This window comes from Uloborus diversus, chromosome 5 (assembly GCF_026930045.1).
Source record: "Uloborus diversus isolate 005 chromosome 5, Udiv.v.3.1, whole genome shotgun sequence".
Lineage (NCBI taxonomy): Eukaryota > Metazoa > Arthropoda > Arachnida > Araneae > Uloboridae > Uloborus > Uloborus diversus.
In genome coordinates, this window is record NC_072735.1 from 16,854,683 (window position 1) to 16,882,663 (window position 27,981).

Consider the following 27,981-nt stretch of genomic DNA (forward strand, 5'->3'; position numbering starts at 1 on the left):
CGTGTTAAGAGTGACGTCCTTATTCTCGCCAACTCTGATACATGATTACCGAGAGTGATGTCACAATGCTCAAGGAATACGTCACTGCTTGATACATTTCAGAAAAATCTTTCGTGACGCATCAATGACATCACCCAAAAGCAGTTTGATGCGGCAGAAAACGAGAATATGACTTGAGTTCAAGATTTCGCAGCAGGGCGAGGTGAAGTAAACGTGATAAGCTACTCTTTCAAGATGATCATTCGAAATGCGAGATATGCAGAATAGAGTAGAATGGGAATGAATGATGCTTTGAAGCTCACTGATGTACTTGTAGAATCTTCTTTGTTTAGGATATCTGAAAAAAGACAACAAAACAGAATGTAGACATTGCTCAATGAAGTTACATTTGTCTGAAATCTGTGAATAGCAGATCTCCCGTAGCAACTAGACTATTCGGCTCTTGGTCAGATACCTAAACTGCAGATTGAAATCTTAAGGACGATTCGACAGGAGGTTTGGCTGCATGACCGAGGGTTGAATCGTCTGGTGAATATCAGCGAGTGGGGACATATCATTTTTTCTACTTTCGAGGTTTTTTGATTTCGTTTGCTTACAATTTCCAAGAAACTAAGAAATGTTATCCGGGAGTTTCCGGAACTGGACACGATTCTATTTACCAATTATATTTATTGATTTAGGTTTTAGATAGATTTCCTGACAAATGTGATACAAATTAGATTGCACCAGAAGGACATGCACTTAAAACATTTTTGCCTTAAGTGATGTACCGTCATTGGACATCTTAAAACACTACTCCATGTTTGGGCGCGTTGTGCTGCTGTTAACGTTGGTTGGATTAAGGTACGGTAAAAAGAAAGCACACTAGCACAAGTTGTCAAGAGAATTAAAAACTGAACAACAGTTCATGGTTCTCCAGTTTGTAACTGCAGCTTTCAACAGAATAGTCAGAGCCAATCGTGGTTAGAGCTGATCTAAGCAAGCTGATCAAGTAGCCTCTTTCAACCACGTCTGTTGGTTCTGCTTTCAACTACAGTGTAAGAGTACCTCTGGTGATAAAGGTAGAATTAGATGTTGACATCCATGCACCCACAATCTGGCCAAATATTCGTTATTCGGCCAAATCACTAGGGAGCATGCTACGTAATATCATGAAAAGAAGTTTGCATGTAGAGTTTTTAATTTCCAACTAAATGGAATGATTTTTTTTTTTTTTTTTGCCGACACTGTATATATAAATGTGAACACTCTGATACTACTGATAAAAGACACCCTCTCCGACGGACTCATACCGTTTAAAGTAGAAGTGCGACATTGGTGCAAAACATCGATGTTTCAAAATATCGATGTAAGAAATTAAAACATCGATGGTATTGATACATCTACCAAAAAACATCGGTGTTATAAAAAACCGATCTTTTTATCGATATATAACATATATTTTTGAATGTACTGCTCTACAGACTTACATATGGATGCCTCAGTTGGCAAATCGCTTAACTCCACTTAAAAGAAAATCCTCATTTCTGCTTTAATAGTGCTTAATCAATGCTTAGAATGTGAATTTATATTAAAACTTTTGGTTCAGTACATTTCTGATCCTGCGATGGCAGAAAATGTAGCACGAGGGCCCATTCACTCCTGTGGATAACACTATCTTCTTCACCACTTTTCTCGACTTTTTGTTTTATGGAGTTAATCGATTTGGCAAGTGAAGCATCCATGATATGATAGGTGTTTCTTAATGGATCAGTGAATTCTTTTTGCATTGCGTCAATTCGTTAAATTATAGCTATTGTTTTTCAGAAATTTCTAAGTAAAGTAAATAATAAACTATACATATAACATGTTGGTACTATAATAGGATAAAAAATGATAATAAAACATGTAACGACTAATACAAATTAGTTATAGTAATAAGGAAATATTTTCAAACTGAGGGAAACTAAAAATAAGTCTGCATCAGAAAATAATCTAAGGAAAAATGTATCATAGCACTTGCCGTCAATTGAATAACGAGAAAGAGTTGTGCAAATTATATTAAAAATACAAAATTAATTCAAAAAATTATATTATTAAGAGCAAGACATATGTGTTGACTGTTAATGCTACATAAACACAAATCGTAAGTAATAGAAGGACGAATTGTTGGGCGAAATCGATAAGTATTATAACCCCTAGTATTTGGTGTTGTCAGGTTGGAGAAAAAGAAGTTTGTTTACTTTGTCTCCCGGAACCGCATTTCTCTCTTCGCTGACTATTTCACCAATCTCCGAAAAAAATCTTGCCGATGGGACAGAAATTGCCATCACTGTCAATTACTTTAACGCAAATATTACCAGTTCTGAATTTTTAAAAACATAATTTTCCCCGTAGTATTCTATAGGATTCTCCTTTAGTTTAAGAACTGGAGCCTTGAAATAGATTGCAAGTCCTGTCACTAGACTACCTGTGTCCCTCCTCACATTCCAATTATCTCTTACCATCTTCTAAACTTCCCCAAGATTAGGACTGGGCGATATCAGAATTTTAATACCGTGATATATCGCTCTCCAAGTATCGATATTTTCGCTATATCGATATATTCTTGGGAGGGGGGGGGGGGTTAGGTTATAGTTCAGAGCATATTATATCGAAAAACCACAAAAAACATTTTCAAATATAATAAATACAATTATTTCTCTAATTCAAAACTTTCCTGGAGGGGGGGGGCGTGCAAATGGTATAGCTCAATGCATGACAAAAGTGATTCGCAACGAAAACGTTTTAAATATTCAATTCAATATTTTGTTTAAGTCTTTCAATTTGAGCAATCTCATTAATTTGAATGTACTTTGAACTATATTTTGTATTGACGTCTTACGTAGTTTATTTTTCGTCATTTAATACCTTTAATTTATATGTCACCAGCTGCATTACCCGACGTTGCACGGTCTACCTCGAAATCAAAAGTTTCGTCTAGTGACACATGTTTTTAAAAAGTTTTAAAAAGAAGGAGGGAAAAAAAATAGCACACACATTTTCCGTCAGTTGTGTAGAAAGCATAATTTTATGATTCAAAATTTAAATTCAGACATCATTGGATTTTTTCGTAATCATTCTGGATTTTCTGGCGAAACCTCTCAAGGTGGTCCCCATACACCCCATTTTGATGAAAAAAAAACTTATGTGAATTTTTGAGCATCAAAGGACCGCTGCGCCATGTTTGGAAAAAAATCCGACGAAAACTAACTGGATTTGCATAAGGAAAACCCCTTGTGGGGTGTATTCGCACCCTCCCTCCTTTCCTCATAGGGAGGCGAAAACCCCTATGACAATTCCTGGCCATCAAAGAACCACTGTGCCAAATTTGGAAAAGATCCAACGAAAACTGTGGGTTTGTATAAAGAAATCCCCTGTGGGAGGGAGGGTGGCCCCCATTGCGAACGAAAACTACCCTAAGTGAATTCTTGAGCATCAAGGGACATATCTTCAAAGTTTTAGCAAAAATCCGACGTAAACTGGATTTGCATAAGGAAAACCTCCGTGGAGTGTTTTCGCCCCCCCCCCCCCCCCCTCCTTCATCGGTAGGCGAAAAACTCCCTATGAAAATTACTAGCATCAAAGAACCGCTGTGCCAATTTTGGCAAAGATCCGATGAAAACTGTGAATTCATAAAAGGAAACCCCGGTGGGATGGGAGCGGGGGGGGGGGGGTCCAATTGCGAACGAAAACTGCCCAATGTGAATTCTTGAGCATCAAAGGACCTCTCTTCCACATTTGGCAAAAATCTGATGTAAACTGAATTTGCATTAATAAAATCATTTTTCGGTTAATTAAAATATATAATACATTTAAAACTACATAATGCTTTTTAACGATACACATATATTTTAATATTGATTTTAAAAATGCAATTAATTTTTCTTCAGCAGATTCAATCCAAAATCCATATTATGGGGTAAATCAATTATCTCATCAATGTCATTATTTCACAAGCAATTTAACCGAAAAACGAATACGAAAATTTCTTCACTTTTTAAATTCCGGTATTTGATGACGACTCTTAAACTGAAGTCAAAAAATACCAAACAAAAGAGCTGCAATGAACTACCGACGTAACGTAAAACCGTAAGTATGCTCGGATACTTACGTGTTAGTAAGAGTTAGTTAATTAACCGTAAAGAAATATTTTGAATCTTTCAGTTCAACAACGAAATAATGGCCTAAGCTCAAGCGATAGGTATTCATAAAGGCAACCAAAATAAATAAATTAATGAATAAGTAAAAAAATTAATTTAAAAAAAGGAAACAAAAAAACTTACTTATCGTATGCGTTTTCGAAGAAATGTGAAGCTGTTCAGTTTCTTCTCTTCTTTCTTTCCGTTCTAAAACAAAAATAAATATTAAGTAAAGTGATTCAAATAGCGTAGATTCGTAACGTTCTGTTACGATTAATTTCAGAAATAATTAAAATTTATTTAACTGGAATGAAACTGAAAGCACATTGATGAAAAATATAAACCTAAACTCATCCTAAACTACGGAGGTTATGAGTATAGAAACTCAATAATGTGTTTGAGTTTTAAATTTCATGCTCCAAAATACTACATAATGAATTCGTTTTCTGTTGTTAGAACTCTGTCATGCCTGAATTACTTACGTAGAATAAAATAAGCAATCATTAATGTCTGAAATCGATATTATATTTGTTGAAGAATGGTTTCAATATGGATTATAAGAACTACTGAACAACGCTTGTAATTGGAATTGATTTTAACAGTTTTCTTTAATTTTTGGGCTGATAATAATAAAAGTAAAATGCATGACATAATAACACGAAAAAAAAAAATGAATTTTAACCTCTTGAATTCAAATTACGTTTTTCGCAATCACGAGTGTGTATGTGTAAGTAGGCGTGTGTGTTTATGTGTGTGTGGGGGGGGGGGGGTATGTGTGTTTGTGTGTGGGGGGTATGTGTATGTGTGTAGGCATGTGTGTTTATGTCTGTGTGCAGGTATGAGCGTGTGGGTAGTTGTGTGTATGAGTGTTTGTGTGTGTGGGGGGGGAATGTGTATGTTTGTGTAGGCATATGTGTTTGTGTCTGTGTGCAGGCATAAGTGTGTGGGTAGTTGTGTGTAGGTGTGTGTGTATGTGTAGGTGTGTGTATGTGTTTGTGTGTGTGTATGTGTATGTACGTGTAGGTGTCTGTATGTATGCGTGTGTGTGTATGTGTTTATGTGTGTGTGTACGTGCGTGTATGTATGCGTTAAGTGTAGGATATTGACGCAACCTGGAGACGGTTTTCGCTAGAGGAGCAGCATCGTGAGGCGACCGGTCGACAGTGATGCTGCAGAGGGTGCTGGCGGGAAAATAAAATGATAGGACCTCAAAACAGTCAAATAAAAACAATAAGCAACGTGATTGCTCAAAAAAAAAAAAAAAAAGAAAATAGTAATTGTGGATAGTGCAATACTAACCATGAAAGTCATGTAATGCATTAATATCGTGATTATTGCTTTTTTTTGTTAGCAACAAATAATGAATGCAATTAGATGTAAATTAATATTTTGGCAGATTAATGGCAGCAGGAGTAACAACTTCGAGTTAGTTGCTCAGTGAAGCACTCCCTAAAATGCTTCTAAGGGGTGCTGTTTACTAGGGTGGTTCGAAAAAAATCGATTTTTTTTTTAAAATTTCGGTTTCGCGTTATCTCTCAAAAGTTGTAGTTTGATATCCTCTGATAATTCTGAGGGTGACATCTTCAAATCGCGCATGAGGCTAAAAATTTTTAAAAATATGTTAAAAATTGAATTTTTCAAAAATTTTAAAATTATTATTTTTAAATTTTTATAGTGCAACAACAATAAATTATCCGTATATAGCACAGTTTTAACTGAAAAAAAAAATGTTTTATAGCTTTTTAGATCTTCAGTTCGCGCATACGCCTTGAATGGGGCAAAACTCGACTAAAATTTGAAATTAACGTAAGCGCGGCGAAAGATCTTATGTGAAAGCTATAAAATATTATTTTACGCTCAAACTACGTTATATACTTATAATTTGTGGTTGTTGCACTATGAAAATTAAAAAAATAGTAATAAAATAAAATAAATTTTTGAAAAATTCAATTTTTTAACAAATTTTCTAAAACTTTAAGCCTTATGCGCGAATTGAAGATGTTAACTCAGATTTTGTTTTTAATTTTTCCCCGATTAATGGTATTAAACTACAACTGTTGAGAGGTCACGCGATTCCGAAATAAAAAAAAATGATTTTTTTCGAAACACCCTATTGTTAACCCCTTCTTTTTAATTTATAAAAATTCTGAGTACAATAGGGAAGTATCAACCTATCAAATATTCCAATTTTAACTATTGCACAATGTTGACAGGCTTACAAAACACAAAAATTCACCATGGCCGGATTTTTAAAACCAACGATTGATTTTTTATGAATTTTTTAAAGAGCGATGCGCAAAAAAGAGGTGTGGCCTAAAACGTCAGCAGCTGACGTCATTTCCCTGTTCCGATCAGAGCTCCATTTCCATGCCGTGTTGCGCCTACCAGGAGGTGAATAGCACTGTCTTTTTCAGCCTTTTTAAAGCATTTAACCAGCATTTTTTCCATCATGGGGCTAGGATTCACGAAAGGTCAATCCAATAACCTTCCTCAAGTAAAGTCATTCATGGTGTTTGACTTTTTTCGAAAGGACGAGAGATTTAATGTCCTAGAAGTACGGGGAGTGAGACAACAAAGTTTCACCATTGTTATTCTTTAAAATTGTACGTACATATCCGTCTATGTTTGCAGTTCATATTATTCGCATTAGTTTCCCTTATCAAGATTGATCATTTCCATTTGTGTGTCGATGGTTTTTTTATCTGAATATATAAATTACAATGTAAGAGCGCTATTCCAGTTCTTACTTGGCGGCTTTTAATGAGGCGCGCATTTTGTAACACCCTACTGCAAGTGATTCCAGTACTAAGTTTTAGAGCAGTTTTTGCATGAAAATTTTTCGCTTTGTTGGCAATAAAAGTTGATCTGCTTTTTTTTTTTTTGTGGAAAATTGTTTTAAATCCACTAATACATGTTAATTATCCTTGAGTTTTTGTGCAACTTAGCAAAAAAAGGAAAAATATATTTTTTTGCTCTTTTGATAAAAATAATAAATTTGAAAATGGTGTTCATTTCATAAAATAAGTACCTTTTTGCAGGTGAGAAAGGTCTTGTATATATAGAAACGCTTCTGGTGATAAACTGAAAATGTATTTTTAAATTATCAATTTGTAATAGTTAAAATTTGAAGATAGTTTGAATGTTAAAAAGAAAGTATTAATAGTTTTTGCATTGTTATTAAAATGGAAATAGTAATGCATCTATTACTTTCTATTTAAGTTTATTGTGCAGGGTTTAAATTCCTTTGTTTACTTGCATTTTTTTTTAAAAATATGTCATATGCTTATTAAACATTTATTTATGAACAGTTGTGAACATATATTTCAAACTGTATTTCTCACTTGACATAGTTTTTAATTAAAATGAAGTGCAAATTTTCATTTTCAAATTTTAATTAATAAACACACTTGAAAACACTTCTTTCGAAGATCCTGCTGGGACGGAACAATAACAAATCGCTTGTGAGTAGTTTTTTTAGATGTAGATACGCATCCAGGAACGAAGCAAACTTGTAATTGATTCTACTAGCCATGACAAAGAAAATCAAATTAAAAACAATCGCAGAATGCATTAAACCCTACAGACAGCAAAGGATTTTCACTAGCCTTTTATGCGCGCTGCTGTTAGAAGGCTCTTGTTTTCCCGCGCCTTCCCCAAAGATCGCCAAGCACTTCTTTGTCCTAGCCAACCCCGCCGCCTCGCAGCGCGGCAGTGACGTCAGTCAAAGAACTTACAAGCAAATGACGTACTCGCGCGTGAACTTTAAAAAATTATTTAAAAAAAAAGTATTAGTCGTATCGTAAAAATTTTTTCGCAGATGATGTTCATGTATGTTACTCTATCAAATAAAAATAAAATTAGAAAATCGAATACTTCCCTATTGCTAATTATCTTCAGTAACAGTAGACGCTCTGATGTCATACGTTTATTAACAAATTTGACACCCCCCCCCCCAATTCGTCACAAAATGTCTCACGTCAACTTACGCCCTCGCCTCTCTTTGTCACATGTCATGCTGTTTTTCAAAAGCATATTGTTATTAAAAAGCATATGTCAAGCTTCTTGTCGCCTTCCTCCTCGTCACAAACTGTCACAGTTTGAAGAACCGCCCTCCTCCTCAAACCGCGACATTATTTGTGGACAACCCCCTAAGTAATAATGAAGAGTACACTCAAACCTGTTTTTGTGCGGTCTTTTTTTGTGGGATTTTTTTTTTGTGTGTGTGTGGTATAGGAAAATTATTTATAAAACGAGTGCGAGGTAGTACCTTCTAGTGACGACAGGGACATCCCGATGAGAAGTCACTGTGACTTCCCCAAAATTTCCTCACTCGGAAAATTTTTCGGGAGTCGGCAAAATTATCATCACTTGGTTCATTTTGATTTCGTTTTAAGATAACTTTTTGGATAATTTTGTACGTGAGACTTTTTTTATGCTGTCCCTATCCACCGCATACAAAAAAATGTTTCTTAACTGTGTTGCGAAAACAACTTTTTATAGTTACTCGTGAAGTTTTGAAAAAAAAAAAAAAAAAAAAAAAATTGTGCAATTTTTTTATGCGGTCTCTATCCACCGAATAAAAACAGGTTTGGGTTTCCCACGAATATTTATTCCAATCTGTATATTTATTACAACGAATTTTTGCGAAATTATTACAATTGATTCCCATTTTTTTTTTCATTTGTTATGTCATTGGTGTTTTAATGGTACATTTAGTATGGTTAGGGGATATCCAGTGTTGATAGCAAATACTTAGTAACGCTAGCCCCCTCTCTCTCTCTGTTTTTTGTGACTTATTAAATGTTTCCAATAACAAATAAAAATCTTACCTAATTTTATATTGTTTGCAACGGGCCTTACTTCTTCTTTCTTTAATTCATTGGGTTTGCTTCTGTAATCTAAAAAAAAATAAATAAATAAAATACATCAATTAGAAATTGACAAAAATATTAGGAGCACCAGAAAGTAATGTCGTCTTTTGAAACAAAAGCAATGTTTACAAGATTTCGTTGATAACACTATGCAACAAAAAAGAACGTTTTGTCTGCATCCTGGTATTAATTAATCAGTTCTTACCTATTTTGGAGGGAGGAAAAAAAAACGAATATGTAAATGATTTTGTTTTATTATCTTGTTTTCAAGATACACAACAGTCCACAAAAGAAAGATGCATAGCCAGCCGCTCATTGACAAAAAAAAAAAAAAAATCCTGTGCAATTAACATAATTAAAAGGTCCTGTTCTCCTTAAACAATGGTCATTTTTCAGAAAGCAGAGGTTGTTTTTAGCCTATTGCTGTAAAAGCTTTATTTTCGATTGCCTCTTGTACGTCAAAGAAGGATCATATCTTGTTATCGTCCAGCAGTATTCGGCAAGCATTAACTCAACTCAATGTCCCTGATATCTGCAATTCATTGCAGATATATCTTGGTGAAACTTTTTCTATTGCTTATAGCTCACAGCTCCATAGTTTTCAGAAAAATATCTTGGAAGAGGGGAGGAGATAGAGTTTCAGAGACGTACATTGCACAAATCGTCGCAGAATTTCTGTAGGAGTTATTTTATCAACTGTTTTCAGTTCTCGTCGTCTCTGCTGCGAAGAAATACTCGTAACGCACCCTTAAAGGCTTGCAAGTTGTTTTTCAATTTCCCTCTGAAATTTTTATCAAAAACAGTGATCTTAATAACTGTGCGTATCTGAAGGGCGGCTAAAAATTCTCTCCTTAACCTTAATTTCAATATATCTCTTAAAGTTCCCTCTAAAGGTATTGGAAACCATCTTTGTCCACAACTTTCATGAAGTTCTGCATTATTCTTAGCAGAATGAGAATGGGTAGAAGCAGAAATGGGTGGATATACACAGTGGCGTAGCCATGGGGGAATAGGGGGGGGGGTCAGGATTCCTCCCCCATGAGCCCCAAAAAAACATTTTTCAGTCGAACCTGAAGGGTTCTGTGTATGAGCTAAAAGATTTTTATTTAATACAACAGCTGTTATGACGGTAAAAAGGTTATGTCTTCTTGTTTTGCGCAACATTTTTGTCTTGGAGACAGGGTTTTCTTTCTTATGACGGCAGTATTGATCAAGGTATTTACATAGAAGAAATTCGTTTATGTTGTCCTTTGTTGTTTAATTGATAAAGAGTAATATATATGTATATATATATATATATGTATATATATATATATATATATATATATATATATATATATATATATATATATATATATATATATGTATGTGTGTGTGTGTGTGTGTAAACTTGAGGGCATGGCTTTACTTTAAACTTCAGAAAAAGTTACCCCCTCCCCCTCCCCAAGGATTTTTTCTCGCTACGCCACTGGACAACAGGTTGTTCCGTTTTAAGCTGCAAGACCCTTATTTTCGCAACCGTTAGTCCTAGATGTTTACTTCTAACTGCAAAAAAGTTCAAAATCAGATGCAGAGTTAAGGTATTGAAAGTTTGAAGCAAAAATAAAAACGAGTCAAAAAATACAAAATATAACTTTTTATACTGGCCCTAGGTCCCCTATCTAATATTTAAAGAAATAATCTCCATTGAAAATTATTACTGATACAAAAAACTTGACATTTGTGCAAAAAAACCTAAAGGAGGTATTCCAGTTCAAAGTTTTAAGGGACTATACAAAAACAGATTGGAACTTAACGCCCTTTCTGAAGAATGGTAGCTCTTCAAAGTAAGAAAAACGAGGTATTCATATTTTTCATGGCTATTCAAAAATAAATGCAAATGTTATACCGTGATACGCAAAAACACTACAAAACCAACAATTTGAAAAACTACACTCTATGCACACATTTAATTTTAAACCCTTGTCAACTGCTATATTTTCCCCCAAAAGGTATTATTGACGGCGAGTGAAAAGTGGTGTAAGTCACAAAACGTTGCGTTCTATATCTCGGTGAATATTAGTTGCACAAATGTCAAGTTTTTTGCGTCAGTAATAGTTTTCAATGGAGATTATTTCGCTAAATATTAGTTAGGGGACCTGGGGCCCATATAAAAAGTTACATTTTGTATTTTTTGACTCCTTTTTATTTTTCTTCAAACTTTCAATATCTTAACTCTGCATCTGATTTCAAACATTTTTGCAATTGGAAGTATACATCTAGGACTAATGGTTGCGAAAATAAAGGTCTTGCAGGTTAAAAGGGAACACCCTGTACATACTCGAGGCTCATTCTGGGCATTTCTCTCCCCGGAATTCAAATTTATTGAAGTCCATTTGAGTTTTATGTAGTGAGATTTTCTATCCCAACCAGGGGTTGAAGTTTAGAAGATGGTCAGTCACATGTGAGATGCGATACACAAAATCTGTCGAAAAAAAAAAAAAATTGAACTTTGACATCTTGAATTCAAATTAGGTTTTTCGCAATCACGAGTGTGTGTGTGTGTATAGGCGTGTGTGTTTGTGTGTGGGGGGAAGGGTTATGTTTGTTTGTGTGTGGGAGTATGTGTATGTGTGTGTAGGCATGTGTGTTTGTGTGTGTGTGTGTGTGTGTATGTTTGTTAGTGTGTGGGGCGAGGATATGTGTATGTGTGTGTGTGTAGGTATGTGTGTTTGTATATGTGCGCAGGCATGAGTGTTTGGGTAAGTGTGTGTATGTGTAGATGTGTGTGTGTATGTGTAGGTGTCTGTATGTATACGTGTGTGTGTAGGTGTCTGTATGTATACGTGTGTGTGCATTTGTTTGTGTGTGTGGGAGTGTATGTGTTTGTGTGTGTAGGTGCGTGTATGTATACGTGTAAGTGTAGGACATTGACGCAACCTGGAGACGGTTTTCGCTAGAGGAGCAGCATCGTGAGACCGGCTGACGGTGGTACTGGCAGAGGGAGGCGGTGGGAAACTAAAACCATAGGATATCAGAACAGTCAAATGAGAACAATAAGCAATCGTGATTGCTCAAAAAAGAAAAAGAAAGAGCACTAGAGTGAGATTTTACCACCACAGTTGGCTCTCTATTTTGAAAACTAGAGCTATTCTAAACTTTTTATGGTGGTTTTCGTGTTTAGAGGGGCGAAATCTTCGGAAATAGCCATTTTTGAACTGGATTCATTTTTGGTGTTGGAGAGTGTAATCAGTTGTGGAATTTTCAGTTTTTTTCCACCTGGTGGATCATATGTCGGTGCTTTTCCGTTATAGGTTCGTACATTACTTGGTCTGGCGACTTCTTTACTTTCTACTTTGGAGAGGGTAGAAAGATTGCTTAAACCAGTTGGTGATATCTGTAAGTATATGACAACCTCAAAGTTTAGAAGTTGTTGAAAGTAGCTAACTACGAAATTATTAATTTGCATTAGCGATAGATAAATTAAGATTGACAAAAACAAAAAATTTGCCAAAATGCAACGGAAAAGTACCCAAATTTAATCTTGTATTGGTAAAAATAAATTGGTTTTGAAACCAAATATCTGAAGATGGAATTATAGATATCAACTAAAATAGCAAGTCTTTCCTCGCATAAAAACTCCTGCAGTGATTGGAATAGAAAGAAATCAGATGGTTCAAGATCCGGTGAGTATAATCCTGTGGTTATGAACAGAAAAAGGGTAATTATGAAACATGATTCTGCAATACCATGCTACTCAGGACGAACCCTGGAAAAATTAACGATTTGCGAAGAGATGTTTATCTCACGATGTTCGCCGGACATCAGGCTTTCTAATTTTTTATTCCGATCCAAGGTCCTTAGCTAAGTAACATGACATAGCCTTATCTAAGATTCATTAGCAACATAAAGCAATGGACCATTTTTTGGCTATCTACCAATCACAAATTGAATAAAACTAACGCCAAGCCATGGTAAAAAGAAAAAAAAAAAAAGAAAAGCAATCATGATTACTCAGAAAAAAATAATAATAAATAAATAAAAAATAAAGCCGCAATATTTTTTTAACAATTTGAAAATTTACTTTTATAAAGTTCTACTTCTATAAACTCATTTCTATAAAGAAATACGAAAAATATTTATTAAATTATGCGAGTCAAATATGAGAAAAATTTAACTTATCATCCTTGTCATCGTTTAAATTATGCTAATACACTATCCTGAGATATAGGTTTGGCATATGTTTTTGTACTACATAATTAAATTATCAACATAAACTCACTTAAATAAATCCATAATATAATTTAAATAAATTATCTTTACTAAAAATAAAGCAGAAAGTCTCTCTGTCTGGATCTCTGTAGGATGTCTGGATCTCTGTGACGCGTCTAGCTCCTAGATCGTTCGGACGATTTTCATGATATTTGGTACAAAGTTAGTTTGTAGCATGGGAATGTGCACCTCGAAGCGATTTTTTGAAAATTCGATGTGGTTCTTTTTCTATTCTAATTTTAAGAACAAAATTATCATAAGATGGACGAGTAAATTACGAAATTATCATAACGTGGAACCGTAACATGGGCACAAGTCAATTGGTGAGATACGAAATTATCATAACGTAGAACCGTAACAATGGGTACAAGCCAATTGGTGAGAAAATTCACCCTACATTATTTGTAAATATACAGGCTAATCAAAAGACTTTTTAATTTTTCTATTACGGGCAAAGCCGTGCGGGTACCACTAGTTAATGATAACGGTTGAACAAACTTTTTGTATAGTACCGGACTATTTCTTTTAGATGAATAAATTTCAGTAATCCATCTAAATTATATTATTAAAAGCTGAAAAAGTTGCTTATAGTGAAACATAGCAGAGTATTTTTAGGAGTAGTTGATCCAAGTAGGTCACAGTCCAAAAATATAAAATCTAACATATAAAACACATAAGTTGATTTTGAAAATCTTTTATGACTATTTGAAACAAAACTTAAAAAATTTGTAGTTATAAGTGTATAACTTTTTACATTTAAAAAGAAAACAGTAACAAACGTGTATAGGTTCCGGTTTTGGCTTTTGACTTAAAATGTTTTGAAACAGTCAAGTTGTTTTCCTTTTCCTGTAGCCATACAAAGTGCGATGCAAAAGGAAAACAAAAATGTTTGTATAAACAAGAGTTAAAGAAATCACTTTAAATTGCAGGAGTGCAGAGAAATGTGTAGTAAATCTGATTTTCTTTTATGGGAAAACATTAAACGAGAAATTGCAGAAAGAAACTACAACAAATGCTCAATTTTATTAACTCATAAAAAGTAATGGTTGTAACATAATGATAAAAACACTTAAAGTTAGCATTTTAAAGCTTACAGCAGCTGTTCACGTATTGAAAGACTTTATTTGCATGTACGTTCCTCATTCTTTAAGTCTTTTTGAATTATTTTTTCTGAGGCGTTACTTTGAAGTTTATTTATTAAGCTTTGAATTCAATCTCTTTTTTCTTTTCTTTTCTTTTTTTTCAAAACGAAGTGTAATATTTTAAAAAATAAATAATTATAAATAACATACTTCAAAGGTTTTAATGCAATTTTAGACGTAATTTATGATTAAACTGACTTCCGAGTATATTAACTTAATGCATAGATAAAGGGGCTTTAGGTAACTTAAAACAAATGAATGTTTGATTTTTTTTTCAATTTGCGAAATTAAAAAATTTGGCTGGCTAACGTACGAGTGGTTAGACGTTGGTCTTATATTTCTTTAGTTTGGGTTCTGACTCCGCGGTCCAATTGTTCAGTTCATGGGTTTTAGAGATGCAGGAAATCTTCAGAGCCTATGCCGTTCAAGATCCGTTAAGTGTTTATTTGGCTCAGACAGTATCGGCTGAATGGAGTCGTTTCCAAAATTTCAAAAGTATTTTTTTTTTCTGAAAGCGCATGCTTAAAAACATAGGATCTGACCATTTTTTAAATAATTTTTTTAAGTTTAATATTTTTAAAAAAATACTTAAATCCGTGAGCTTTCTTTGTTTACATTTCTCGGCGATGACATCACAAATGATGAAATGCCATTCTGTGTTGCCACTCACAGAGCTAAATATTTAATTCGCATCTTTGCTCACGTGTATTGGCAATGATATGGTTGATAGCAAGCGAAAAGTGCAATTTTAATTCGCTGCTTGATTATCATAACGTGGAAACGTAGTAGAAAGATGCGCCAAAAAGCATCATTTGTGACGTCATAAAGACCACGCCTTGTTTGAAAAATCGGACATTTTTAAAAATTAATTTAAAAAAAAAACTGCTGGGAAAATGAAAGTATTTTCTGGACCCATGTTATTTTTTTAGCTCATTCTATCCATTTCAATGACTAAAAGTAGTACTTTTGACTGAAGGAAACCACTCCATTAAAGTCCTAGTGCAATTTCGCTTCGTAAGAGCGCAAGTGCTTCCGGCTGGTGAGTAACAGGGCGTCAAAATTCTCTATGCCACGGATATCAGCGCCTTATTAGTGGCATGAAAGACTGGATGCCATATCGGCGGATCGTGTTAGATCTGTAGAGATGCACTAGATCAAACGTTGGTTAGGCCTGAAATTTAGGGGGATTGGAGAGAGGGGTTAAGAGCAAGGACGGATCCAGAAATTTTTCATGGGAGGAGCGATTGATTTTTATTACTTACTTTTTACTATGTATACTGATTTAAAAAAATTAATCACAAAGGTTTTGGTCTTTCATTCCGAAACAGTTCCGATGTAGAGTCCCAAACTCAAACCTCCCATCTCCCAACATCAATGAAACTCGTCTAAATTTGCGTTTTTTGAACTTCATTTTCGAAAAATTACCGGTGGAGAGTCCCTTAAGGGAGGGGCGATCGCCCCCATCGCCCCTCCCTTGTATCCGTCCCTGGTTGGGAGTGAATTGCCTTCCCTGGCATCGGGAAATAAATGTATTTACATGAAAGAGGACGTGGTTTTTGCTGGTTTTCGAATAATTTGCATTGAGTATAAAATCTTTGCACCCCCCCCCCCGGTTGGTATGCTCATGAGCTGAGCCCACACAAAAGTAAACATTTTGCCTTTTAATCTGACATGTATCCATCAGCAACAAAGAAGGTGTATTGTTGCAGACAGTTTTTAAACATTTACATTTAGAAAGGAGTTGGGAAACAGCTAGGATTTCTCCCGATCAGCAACCAAATCCGGATTAGATAAAATTAAAAATATTCTGTAAAGAAACGAAAAGTAGCAAATGAAATGCAACTTATCTTTGAAAATTCGTTAATATGTTCAGTATTTAAAGACTCAGGGCCGGATTTGGAAATGTGGAGGCCCCGGGGCAACGAAGGAGCGGAGGCCTCAAATCAGGGTTCGAAAAGATCATCATACTTTCGAAAATATCCGATATTTTGATATATATCCGAATATTTTGATATATATATGTATATATCCGAATATTTTGATATATATGTATATATCCGATATTTTCGACCCGTGAAAGTAAGGATATTTTGTAAAAAAATTATTGTGGGGGGCCCCTTTGTTGTGGAGGCCCCGGGGCAGTAGCCCCGCCTGCCCTCCCCTAAATCCGGCTCTGTAAAGACTCTCACCACTTATTCTGCTGTAGTAGGACCTTTACGAAGTGTTAGTAGAATTGCTTTCGATATTTCAATTTTATGTTGAAAATAGTGGAATAACGTCCTGTGAAAAAAATAGACGTGTTTGATTCAAAGATTTTTTAGAAAGGGAACTTTTCAGCAAACACTTAATTGTACTTTTCTTCTACTCGTTTTAGAATTTTTTTTTTGTATTGGTTTTGCGGCATTTTCCCAGGATTTTTTTTTTTTTTTTTTTCAATTTTGCTCTTTGTAATGTATGTTGTTCTTTTTAGTTATGCGCATGTTTTAGTGAAGAAGCAATAAGTCTATTATTTTTCTTAATTGTTAAGAAATTCTCTGTTTTAAAGAATTTTTAAAGTTTTTTTACGGCCTTCCTAGCTACCAATTCGAGTTCTAATACTGCTCATAAAAAAATGCATATTATGTTCATTTTTAAATAATCCTGAATTAACGACTTTCAATTTGTCTGAAAAATCACTCAAATTATTATTAGTGTCTGCCAAGATCAACAAATTTGTATTGTAGATTTTTAGCTAGTTAAAAAATCCTTTGTTGGTGATATTTATAAAAATACTAAATGCTTTGCAGTTTTTTACTTAACTTCCACCCTAAGTGTGGATCCGTGACGTAAACGCCTGTTTGAAATATGCCTTCGAAGTAGCAATAATAATCGTAAATGAATTAATTATACAATTGGAAATCCTATAGGGAATTATAATTGTCCACATTTTCCGCCAAAAGACGTCCTCGAAATTGCCGCCGCTAATTCACTTTGCTCTGACTTAATTGGCATTGTGTGGATACACTAAATGGGCGCTCAGGGCACTGTCATTAAACAGAAGTATACGATCAATAATAATCAGCAATTTCTAGGTTAAATGAGCTGCTATTAACTTATTTGGGGGTTGTAATTTCAAATAGTTGCATTCTATTTAGTCGTTTCTACTAAGATTATGTGAAAAATTTAAAGCAGCTCTTGCTGATTTAAGCCGCGAGTTTTTCACTTAGTGTACATTAAAGATGGTTTCTTGCTAATTAAACGTTTCTGGCGAATTCTACATTAAAAGAAGCACTTCTTTTTTAATGGATACATAAACGGTTTATTTTCTAGCATTTAGCTTTGATAATATTTCGGAAAATTTGAGATTCTAAGAGTTTGTTATCGTTTTGGACTAGAGTGAAGAAAATAATGAAAATTTTTCTGCGCTATTTCTCTTTCATTTAAACAATCAAGGTTGCTTACTGTTTTTTTTTTTCACAACACGTTGCGTTCGTTTGTTTTAATCGCTGTGTCATTTATAGATAGTGAGTCATGCAATATATAACTGGAAAAAAAAATATTAAAAATTAATTTTCATTCTTTGCGAGTGGTTAAAAAAAACTTTTATCATTCATAACGAATGATATTTCTTAGGGGCAAAATTATTAACGAAAACAAACCACTTCTCTGAAAATAAATATTATGATCTGCTTTTTTCGCATGTGAAAATGCAGAGATTATTTATAATTGTTTACTTCGTTTTTGTAAATATACTTCGGATTGAATATTTTTTGTACTTACTATTATTTATTTGTATATTTTTTAGCTTTAAACATGTAGATACGTAACTACGAGTCATTATTCTTTTAATTATACATAACTTAAGAATATCTTATACCAATGATATTTAAATGAATTCATGATTTCCTTGCCGGAAGCAATCCCTTCAATTTGGCGACATTCTCTGAGAAATAGTATCTCTTATATCGATTCTTAATAAACAAAGTAAGTATCTAGAATGTTTTTCTCACTCTAACCATGAAACCGTACGAAATGTGTAGTAATAATTAAAAAAAAAAAAATTGAATTTTGACATCTTGAATTCAAATTATGTTTTTCGCAATCACGAGTGTGTGTGTGTCTATGTAGGCGTGTGTGGGGGTATGTTGTTTGTGTGTAGGGGGTATGTGTATGTGTGTAGGCATGTGTGTTTGTGTCTGCGTGCAGGTATGAGTGTGTGGGTAGTTGTGTGTATGAGTGTTTGTGTGGGGGGGGGGGAGGTATATGTGCGTGTAGGCATACGTGTTTGTTTCTGAGTGCAGGCATGAGTGTGTGGGTAGTTGTGTGTAGGTGTGTGTGTATGTGTAGGTGTCTGTTTGTGTGTGTATGTGTTTGTGTATGTGTGTGTGTATGTGTAGGTGTCTGTTTGTGTGTGTATGTGTTTGTGTAGGTGTATGTATGTGTGTAGGTGTATGTATGTGTGTGTAGGTGTATGTATGTGTGTGTAGGTGTATGTATGTGTTTGTGTGTACGTGCGTGTATATATGCGTGTAAGTGTAGGATATTGACGCAACCTGGAGACTTTGCTCGCTAGAGGAGCAGCATCGTGAGGCGGCCGTTCGACGGTGGTGCTGCAGAGGGTGCTGGTCGGAAAATAAAATCATAGCACATCAAAACAGTCAAATGAAAGCAATAAGCAATCGTGATTACTCAAAAAAAAAAAAAAAAAATACTAATATTAATAGGTAGTCATGGGAATGCCGACAGAGGTGAAAACTTAAAACTACAAAATTAATTTAGTATGTTTGTGCGTGTGCGCACCCGAATGTGTGTGGTGTGTGTGTTTAATTTTCATTTAAAATTAATTTTAGTTTCAAAAATTAAAATTTTACAATTTGTAGATTCAAAATATCAGCTACAGTTTTATTTTTACGTTTCTCAGCAATCCGAGCATCAATTATATCTGTTTTGGTTGATCTATTTCAGTTCGTTAATAAAGTAAACATTGACGCAAATATAGGAAATAATAGAAAATAAGTTCTTAGTTTGTGTTACAGTCGATTGCGCTTATTAGAACATCGGTTAAAAGAATACCCCGTTTAATATCATACATTTTCAATGTACCAAACCAATGTAATGCGTTATTTTGATCCCGGTTAATAGAAAATCCCGCTTATTAAAATAGTTTTTTGTGGCAAAATGACTATTCCATTAAGCGGGTTCGACTGTAAACAGTTTTCCATGCATAAAAATAATATATAAGGGTGAGGATCGAACTCACGATGGGCAGCCTGCTTGGTTTGTGAGACTGGTCGCGCCACTGAGCCTCGTAATCTTAATGAAAAAATCGCACGTAAAAGAGCAGAAAGAAGCCGCGCATGCGCTGTATTACAAATGTTGGTGAGGTGACGGACTTTCGGTGTCCTGAAATGGATGTTTTTTCCCCTCCTCAAAAATGTTCAACGCGCCTGAAGAAGTTTTCACTTCAATAAATAATTAGGTAAATGAAAAAATATGAACTGGTAGCCATGGAAAGAGTAAAGTAAATTATTATTTATAGACGCAAAAACTATTTGCCCTCATCTCTCCCTTATCGAGATGTAAGGTTTTAAGGTTGCCAAAATTTTAAGAAAAATCACCAAATTTAAAGATCTTCCGAGAAATGGAAGGTTCCACGTCACTCTACCGTCTACAGGTGGCAGGAAATCCATTTGCAAACCGCGTGAAAGATTCTTCTATTTCTCATCGAAACTCGCTAAATTTCGTTACTTTTCTTAAAGTTTCGGCAGACATTTTAACCTCATATTTCAATACCGGGGACACGAGGGCAAATAATTTATGCTTCCGAAAGCATGTTTTACTATATTCTTTCGATTGTTACTTATTTTGTTTTTTTTATTTAGTTACACTATCGTATGGGTTCCTTATGAGACTTTTTTCTCCATTTGCATGTGTTTGAAGTTGTAGAAAAGCGCCTAAGAATTCATTAAAAGAAATCTTTAAATAATGGCACTGTTAAAAAGTATAACTTCTAACGCATGTATATAAGTAGTACTGTCCAGTCATTCTTTAGTTGTTAAACACATAAATTATTTAATAGACTTTTAAAAATGTCATATGAGGCAGTGAGAAGCAAAGGGTGTTAAGTGGACATCTTCAAGTTTTGAGGAAAACGCGTTTAAAGTCCCAGTCCTTGGTAGCCTTTTATTGATTTTTTTTTAAAACTCCTGCTCTATAGCAACATCTACCAGGGCTACTAGCACTATCTCTTGTCCCAATACAGAGGTGAGATTCACCTACTGTCTAACCACGGATTGCATGGAATTTTCAAATGTCCAGATAAGTCGAAACTATGTAAACTAAAGGGAAAAGTAAAAATTTGATGCACATATTCCGCTCATTTGAATGAGACTCTGCTTTTGCAAAAGCTGACATCGGTAAAAAATAATAGATTCGTCCATTTCCGGCTGTAAAACGGATGTTTCTCTTTCCATACAATCCGTGGTCAGACAGTACCACTTGTATTGGTTATCTCCAAATTTTCAATTCTGGCACTTACATCCAGGGCCCTATTAACCTCTGAAATTAGGGGAAGATTGGCTTCATTTTGGGGCCTCCCTACTTTTTATTTAGGAAATTTTTTCTAAACATTCTATGAACATTGATACTACACTGAGTGGCAAACTAGAATTCAGAGTTAAATTTATTCCACCTTACCAACTGACAGAAATTTTGTTTATTTCTTACGATGTACTTGAATTCTAAGCAAATTCGGGTAGTAACATTTGAATCATATTTGACACTTCAGAAAGGAAATTAAATTCATAAAAGTACAATTTAACAGAGTTGAATCAAATCACGCATTTGAAAATCTAGCTTGTAGCAAACTATCAAAAACTATCAAATGTGTCCTACCTTTCAAAAATTTCTTCTTTCAAACATTTTTTCGTAGCAAGTCAAGTCTCTTTAAAAAACGCAGTTAAAAGCAGAAACTAGAATTGTTATGCACAGTTTTACAGTGATATTTGTGCCCCCGTAAAAATTCTGAAGGGAAGCTCAAGCTACCCGAGCCTTTCGGGTAGTCAGTAGTGATGTTCCGGATATCCGTATCCGTATCCGCGGATATCCGAGGAAAAATAAAGATCTGTATCCGTATCCGTATTCGTTACTTTTTTTACGGATCTTAAACGGATCTTTTCTATTCTAAATTTTTTTAAATATTTGAATAAAAGACTCTTAAAGTCCGTTTAAATTAGGTTTTATTCCCTGTTTAAATTATAAGGTATCATTTCAGAAGCCAACGGCCCTCTGAGACATGTTTTTTTTTAAATTTTTAGATCAATATTAGTTTTTGTTATTTTTATGGGGTTTCTGTTTTTCTTCATTTTAGTTTTTCCCGGCATCCTTCCAAAAAAAAAAAAGAGACAAAAGTCTCGATTTACTGTTTGTAAAGGTGTTCCCGGCTCTGTTATTCCATCGGTTGGAGTAATTGGGTGGAATGGGTCAGCGTTGCATTTATGCTGAAATAAAATGCAAAAAATTATTTCTTGCCTATCCAGTAGCAGCTTTACATTCTTGCTCCTGTATCCTAGATCTACCGAGCAAGCTAGAAATAATTTTTCACATTCTATTTAAGCATTAATGCTGCGCTGACCCGTTTCTTCCAACTCTCCATCAATTTTAACGGGGATTTCCTCTAAGAGTAAATCATACTCTTTATTATATTTTCGCCGTAGATGACATTTTTTTGAAGAAACTGTGTTATTATAATGACGGGAATACCTTCCGTAATAAATTTTACACTTGGACAGTTAAATTGGGCAAAAACATTTTGAGATCCGTATCCGTATCCGCGGATATTGACACTAATGATCCGGATCCGGATCCGGATCCGTGGATCTACTTTTTTAACGATCCGGCACATCACTAGTAATCAGGCCCTGCTTACATCACTTTGATTTTCACTGCCTCATACGATGTCTACTCCAGATTTTTCTTTACATGGCGTGGCAGTTATTCTTCATCACTACTAAAGGACATTTTCAAAAGAAGGTATAACTTTGATAGACCACCCCCCCTCCCAAAAAAAAAAAAAAATTACGCGCCAAATTTGGCACTCCCTACGGGTTTTTTTAGGGTTGCTGTTTCTTATTTTGGTGTTGCCAATTTAGATTTTTTCAGCTTTTAGGTTTTTGCTGTTGCCAAATTTAGTATTTTCTTGTATTTTGTACCATTTTTTGAGTTTTTTAAAAAAGTTTCGTGGCAACAATGACAGGTATTTTGCTTGGCGAGAAAAAAATATCGCCAAATTTCCGATTTGGGGGGTATATCAAAGTAGTTCCCAAAAGAATTCCAATTGCATTTTAGCATATAATCATCAAATTATCGCAATTCACTGATACATAATTCACGTATAAAACTCTGTAAGACTCCATATACAAATAAAGACTTCAGAATCATACCATGGATCACCAAACTTCAATATTTGCTTTATGTTTTAATGTTAGGGATATTTTCATAACTCTTCTTGTTTACACCTTACTTTTCCTCCAGCAGGCTTGATAAGAACAAACACAATTCGAGCAAAGTCAAACACTAAGCCACATATATTTCGAAAGCCACTGTTTCTATCTTGTTAGGACTTCCTAGCTTAAGGAATTCTGCCATCTTTATTCTAATGCAAATGAAAATCCGCTTTCAGTTAAAACACGGACGGCATAATTTTCGTTATGGGATTAGTATCAAGAAATGGCAATGTTCTTCCCTTCAATTAAATTTAACGACGAGATTCCATCCAGTTAGGTAAAATTATAATTACAAAATTAAAGTTGAGAAATAAATGAATTTGTCCCAGAATTTCTCTTAAATATTAAAACTGAAGCGGCTTGGGAAATTATAGTTTACTGCTGGAAGGCAAAGGAGGATTTTAATGAATAATTTAGTGCTTTGAAATGAAAATTAGTTCAAACGGATATTTTGAAGTATTAAAATTATAAAAATAACAAGATTTATTGATGCTATTGATACTCTGCAAAAAGTTCAACTTTTGAGGAAAAAAAAAGTACCAAAATTTGTCACATCTTAATCAACTTTCATTAATGTATTCTTGTACTCGTTTTGATTCCAAGCGTTTTATCAGGTTTTCAGCACCCTTTTAAAACTACTATGAAAAACGATTTTTTTAAATCTTTCGTGCATGGCATATTTGAAAAAAATTACAAAAATTAAATTTGAAAAGTCGCGACATTTGAAGCTTTTAGTTAACAAAAAAAAACAAAAAAACCGTTAACACGCTCTTGTTTTCTCATATATGCTACATAAATAATGTTTAGAAGGAAGCCATTCAAACGTTCCTGACATGTGATTTAAGGATGGCCCATAAAAATATTCCATTAATTTGTGAAAATGGATAAACCTTTTTGATTTCAAATAACAAGACGCTATATGTCATATACAAACACGCCGCGCCGAGCCGAGATGGCTGAATGGCGTAGAGATTAGATATTTGCATTGTACACCCAGGATCGCGGGTTCAAAACCGGCTCCATCGGTGGATTATCAAAATTAAGAAATTTGTCAGCACCCATGTCGTATAATTATCTGCCGAAAAAATGAATCCCTAAAACTTGAAGCTTTCCGCATAGTACTCAAAAATGTGAAGCTTCTAATAGCAACCGTACCGTATTTTTATTCGTGAAAAAATATGTATACTTGCACTGAAAAGCTGTTTAAAAATTTTTAAGTATTAGATTTCCTGAATGGGGTCGTTTCCAAAATTTTAAAAGTATTTTTTTCTGAAAGAGCATGCTTAAAAACATAGGATCTGACCATTTTTTAAAACAATTTATTTGAGTTAAATATTAAAAAAAAAAAAAAAACTTAAATCGGTGCGCTTTCATTGTTTACACTTCTGTCGTGTGACATCACAAATGATGAAATGCCATTCAATGTTGCCATTCACAGAACAAAATATTTAATTTGCATCTTTATTCTCGTGCATTGGCAAAGATATGGTTGATAGCAAGCGTAGAGCGCAATTTTAATTCGCTGCTTGATTATGATAACGTGGAAACGTAGTAGAAAGATGCGACAAAGTGTATCATTTGTGACGTCATAGAGACCACGCCTTGTTTGAAAAATCGGACATTTTAAAAAATGAATTTAAAAAAAAACTGTTGGGATAATGAAAGTATCTTCTGGGTTCATGTTTTTTTTTTGCTCATTCTATCCATTTCAATGACTAAAAGTAGTACTTTTGACTAAAGGAAAACACCCCATTGTAACAATAAAGCAAGCAAGTTTTCAGAAAAGAATTTAAAGTTTGGTGAATTTAAAATCAGCTGTTTTACCATTGCGCGCAATTGGAAGTTCGTGTGTTTTGCAATTATGGCAGAAAAGAAGTTCACTCCAGCGTGCTCTCCAGACTTGCTCCTTTTGTTTTGCAGCGAAAAATAAGAGAATAGCTTTGGCCACCCCACCACAGTTATTTATTTCAAATATCATGACTGTTCGTTCGTTCGAGGGAGGGTGATGGTGGATTCTGAAAGCCAAGTGTCTATAATAACCATAAATTTTGTTCAAAGTCTAGGTTTGAAGCAAGAAAATGTAAACATCTTGATTTCAAGTTCAGAAAATAGACCAATCAGTAAAAAGAAAGAAACCACAGCAGGAATTTCGAATTTCTCAGTCACTTTTTCAGCATCCCTCAAGTTTTTGATTTTACCTAAGTAATAACTGTATGCAATTAATTTGAATTAGATATGCTTCTAAATCGCTTAAAGAACGTTTTCGATGTATGCAATGCAGACCACTAAAGAACTTTTGAAAATTATTTTAAACATCTTTCAAAAGCTGCAATTTTCTTGAAGTAATGTGCAGGAAAAGAAAATACATATTTATCTTTTCATAATACAGTACATTATTTACTCATTTAACTTGTTACTGGGTGCTTAACACGTGTTTTTCAAAGTTGATTTCACGAAAATATTAAGTATATATGTATCAAGGAAGTTCAAGCGCTCTTATTCAATTTCAAAATATCAAAATGGACTCATTTGCTTTATGATTTCATTAAAATATTGAAAAATCATTTGAACAAGTTTGTTTTCCATTCTTTCAGCTGTATCAAACTCATTTTACACTGTTAAAAATTCAGGAAGATTTTCTGGTAATTATTACTGTAAAATGGCGGCTGACAACTTACAACATCGCTGATTTTTACGGTAATTTATACCGGAGAAATAAGGGATCCCAGCTCCAATTAGTTGCTGTGGCCTACCGAGGAAACCGTAAAATATTACAGTAACATTTGATTTTTACGGTAATAGTTACTGGCAACATGGATGCCAGTAACAATTACCGTAAATTTTCCGGAAATTTTTTAACAGTGTGGGCAATTAGCAAAAGCTCGTAATTTAGGGAGACCCCAATGTGAGATCACGGTAGCTCAATGTGACCTCCCAAAAATTTTCCTTGTTTAGAAAATTTGGAGACAAAATTGCAACATAGGTAATCTTTTTCATTTTTAAATTTTTTTAAAATTATTTTTTAATGATGCCTGATGTTCTTTCTCATTAGATGCTATTGATTATTGAAATGCCTGCATGTTCGCGTATTTTATCATTCGGTGAAATTGGACATTCATTCGGCAAATTAAGAAAATCCACCTCTCAAACATTTTTTTTCGTGTGCGCTTGCTCGTCCTCATATATATATATATAATTGCGAATGATCGAGTAACGCTCCTGCCGTCACCAACAAGGAAACTCGAGCAATAGCTTGCGAGACGGCATTATTTCATTGTTGCATCACTTAAAATTCAATAATTTTATTTATAATTAGATAATATTTTTTGGCAACGTTTGAGAAGCAAAGAAGTACTTGTTTTAACAAGGTAAAACTAGATCCAAAAAGCAACTGCTTTACTGGTCAGACATTGAGTAAAAATAAGTTGGCGGTCCGTTTTAAGTTCAAGCCACTAAGGCAATGATCAACTTACAGGGTGTCCAGCAAAGGACTCCCTGGTTTCAAAATTAAATATCTCGAAAACAAAGGACGATATTGGAATAAAAGAAACGGTATGTTTATTGTGAAACCCATAAAAATCATATATAGAAACTTGTAAATTATTTTTTAAAAGTTCCAACAGGTGGCTCTGCACGCTGTAATTGCAATAAAAGTCTCCATGAATAGTGCTGCGAAGAGGTTGGACGATAATTTCTAGCGTATATGTAAGCATATCTGAGAGACTATACTGCTGCTGAAACAACAAACCTCTTCACAGCACTATTTATGGAGACTTCTATTGCAATTATATTGTACAGCGCCGCCTGTTGGCAGTTTTTTTAAACTAATTTCCATATTCCTGTACGTGATTTTTATGGGTTTCACAATAAACAAACAGTTTATTTTATTCCAATATCGTCCTTTGTTTTCGAGATATCTAATTTTGAAACCAGGGAGTCCTTTGCTGGACACCCTGTAACTTTTCCCCTCTCATATGTGTATCTATGTTATACATTTTTCTCTCATATGTATCTATTTGACAAGTCAAATTTTACGGTAAATATCTCTAATAAAGAAGCAATTTTCACCCGCCATAACATGACAGGCAACTTCTTGTAATTAATAAAAGCTAACTGGTTGCAACGAGTAGTGAAAAAAAAAATCTTATAATTATTTTTTCGATTTATGAAACAGACTAACAATGCACTTAACCTAAAAATTAAGATTTGTAAAAAGTTCTTTCAAATTAAACTTTTGTAACTCCTAGATGTATAAATAAGTGAACAATGAAGGGAATAGTGAAAATTTTAATGTTCGAATCTGATCCATAGATAATTAATTTCACCAGAACTCAATTGCATATTTTTCTTTACCAACTGTGCAAAGCATTTGAAATTTTTATTCATTCTTTTTCGAGGCATTTGGAAAAATGACGATCATTATTATAATGTCAGATCATAGCCACTGCTACTTAATCCAGAAACTCAAAAATGAAAGATTTCAAAAAATCTTACCCGTTGATTCAGTCCTCATCCATTCTGTTGTTACCATATCCGGCTTTTCTGTAAAAGAAAAAAATAGAGACATACGACTTTAAAAAGATGATGAGGAACCTTTTTTCGATGAAAGATATTCGAAAAATTTATTACGACTGACATTATTTACCAGTCTTTTCTCCCCCTACATACAAACTTTGAGGAAGTTCTAATGTTCTATCATAAATGAGAGTAAATTCCATTGTTATTGCTCCATTACCGTAACCAAATCTTTTGTTTATATCTCGTTTGCTGGCAGCTTTTTCTTGAAACTTTCAAACAGCAAATTTTTTCAGCAGGAAATGTAATTTGTATGGTGACATTGTTCTTTTGTGGTGTTTAGTTGTTGTTTCTGTAAGAGGTATAAATTTGGACGCATTAATTTTAACAGATTGTTTAATTTGTGCTCAGGCTTATTTGTAATACGCAAATGGAATGCTTTTTTTTTTTCCTGCTTAGTTTTAAAATGGAATAGCACTTATCACAGGATGTTTTTAGTAATTTTAAAGATACAATCTAATGGTTTTTTTCAGGTGCTTATTTGTAAAATTTGGCAGGC

General features: G+C 34.1%; 1 protein-coding gene across 1 annotated transcript in view; it reads right to left on the minus strand.

The window, feature by feature from the left end:
• Positions 1 to 221: 221 nt before the first annotated feature.
• The window catches only part of LOC129222464 (lachesin-like), a 48,998-nt gene continuing 21,238 nt past the window's right edge, over positions 222 to 27,981 (minus strand). The window contains exons 8-11 of the mRNA XM_054856977.1: positions 27,402 to 27,449; positions 8,990 to 9,058; positions 4,305 to 4,367; positions 222 to 337 (exon numbers count right to left, since the gene is read on the minus strand). Coding sequence (XP_054712952.1) covers positions 222 to 337; positions 4,305 to 4,367; positions 8,990 to 9,058; positions 27,402 to 27,449 — 296 coding nt within the window. The remainder of the gene's footprint in view (positions 338 to 4,304; positions 4,368 to 8,989; positions 9,059 to 27,401; positions 27,450 to 27,981) is intronic.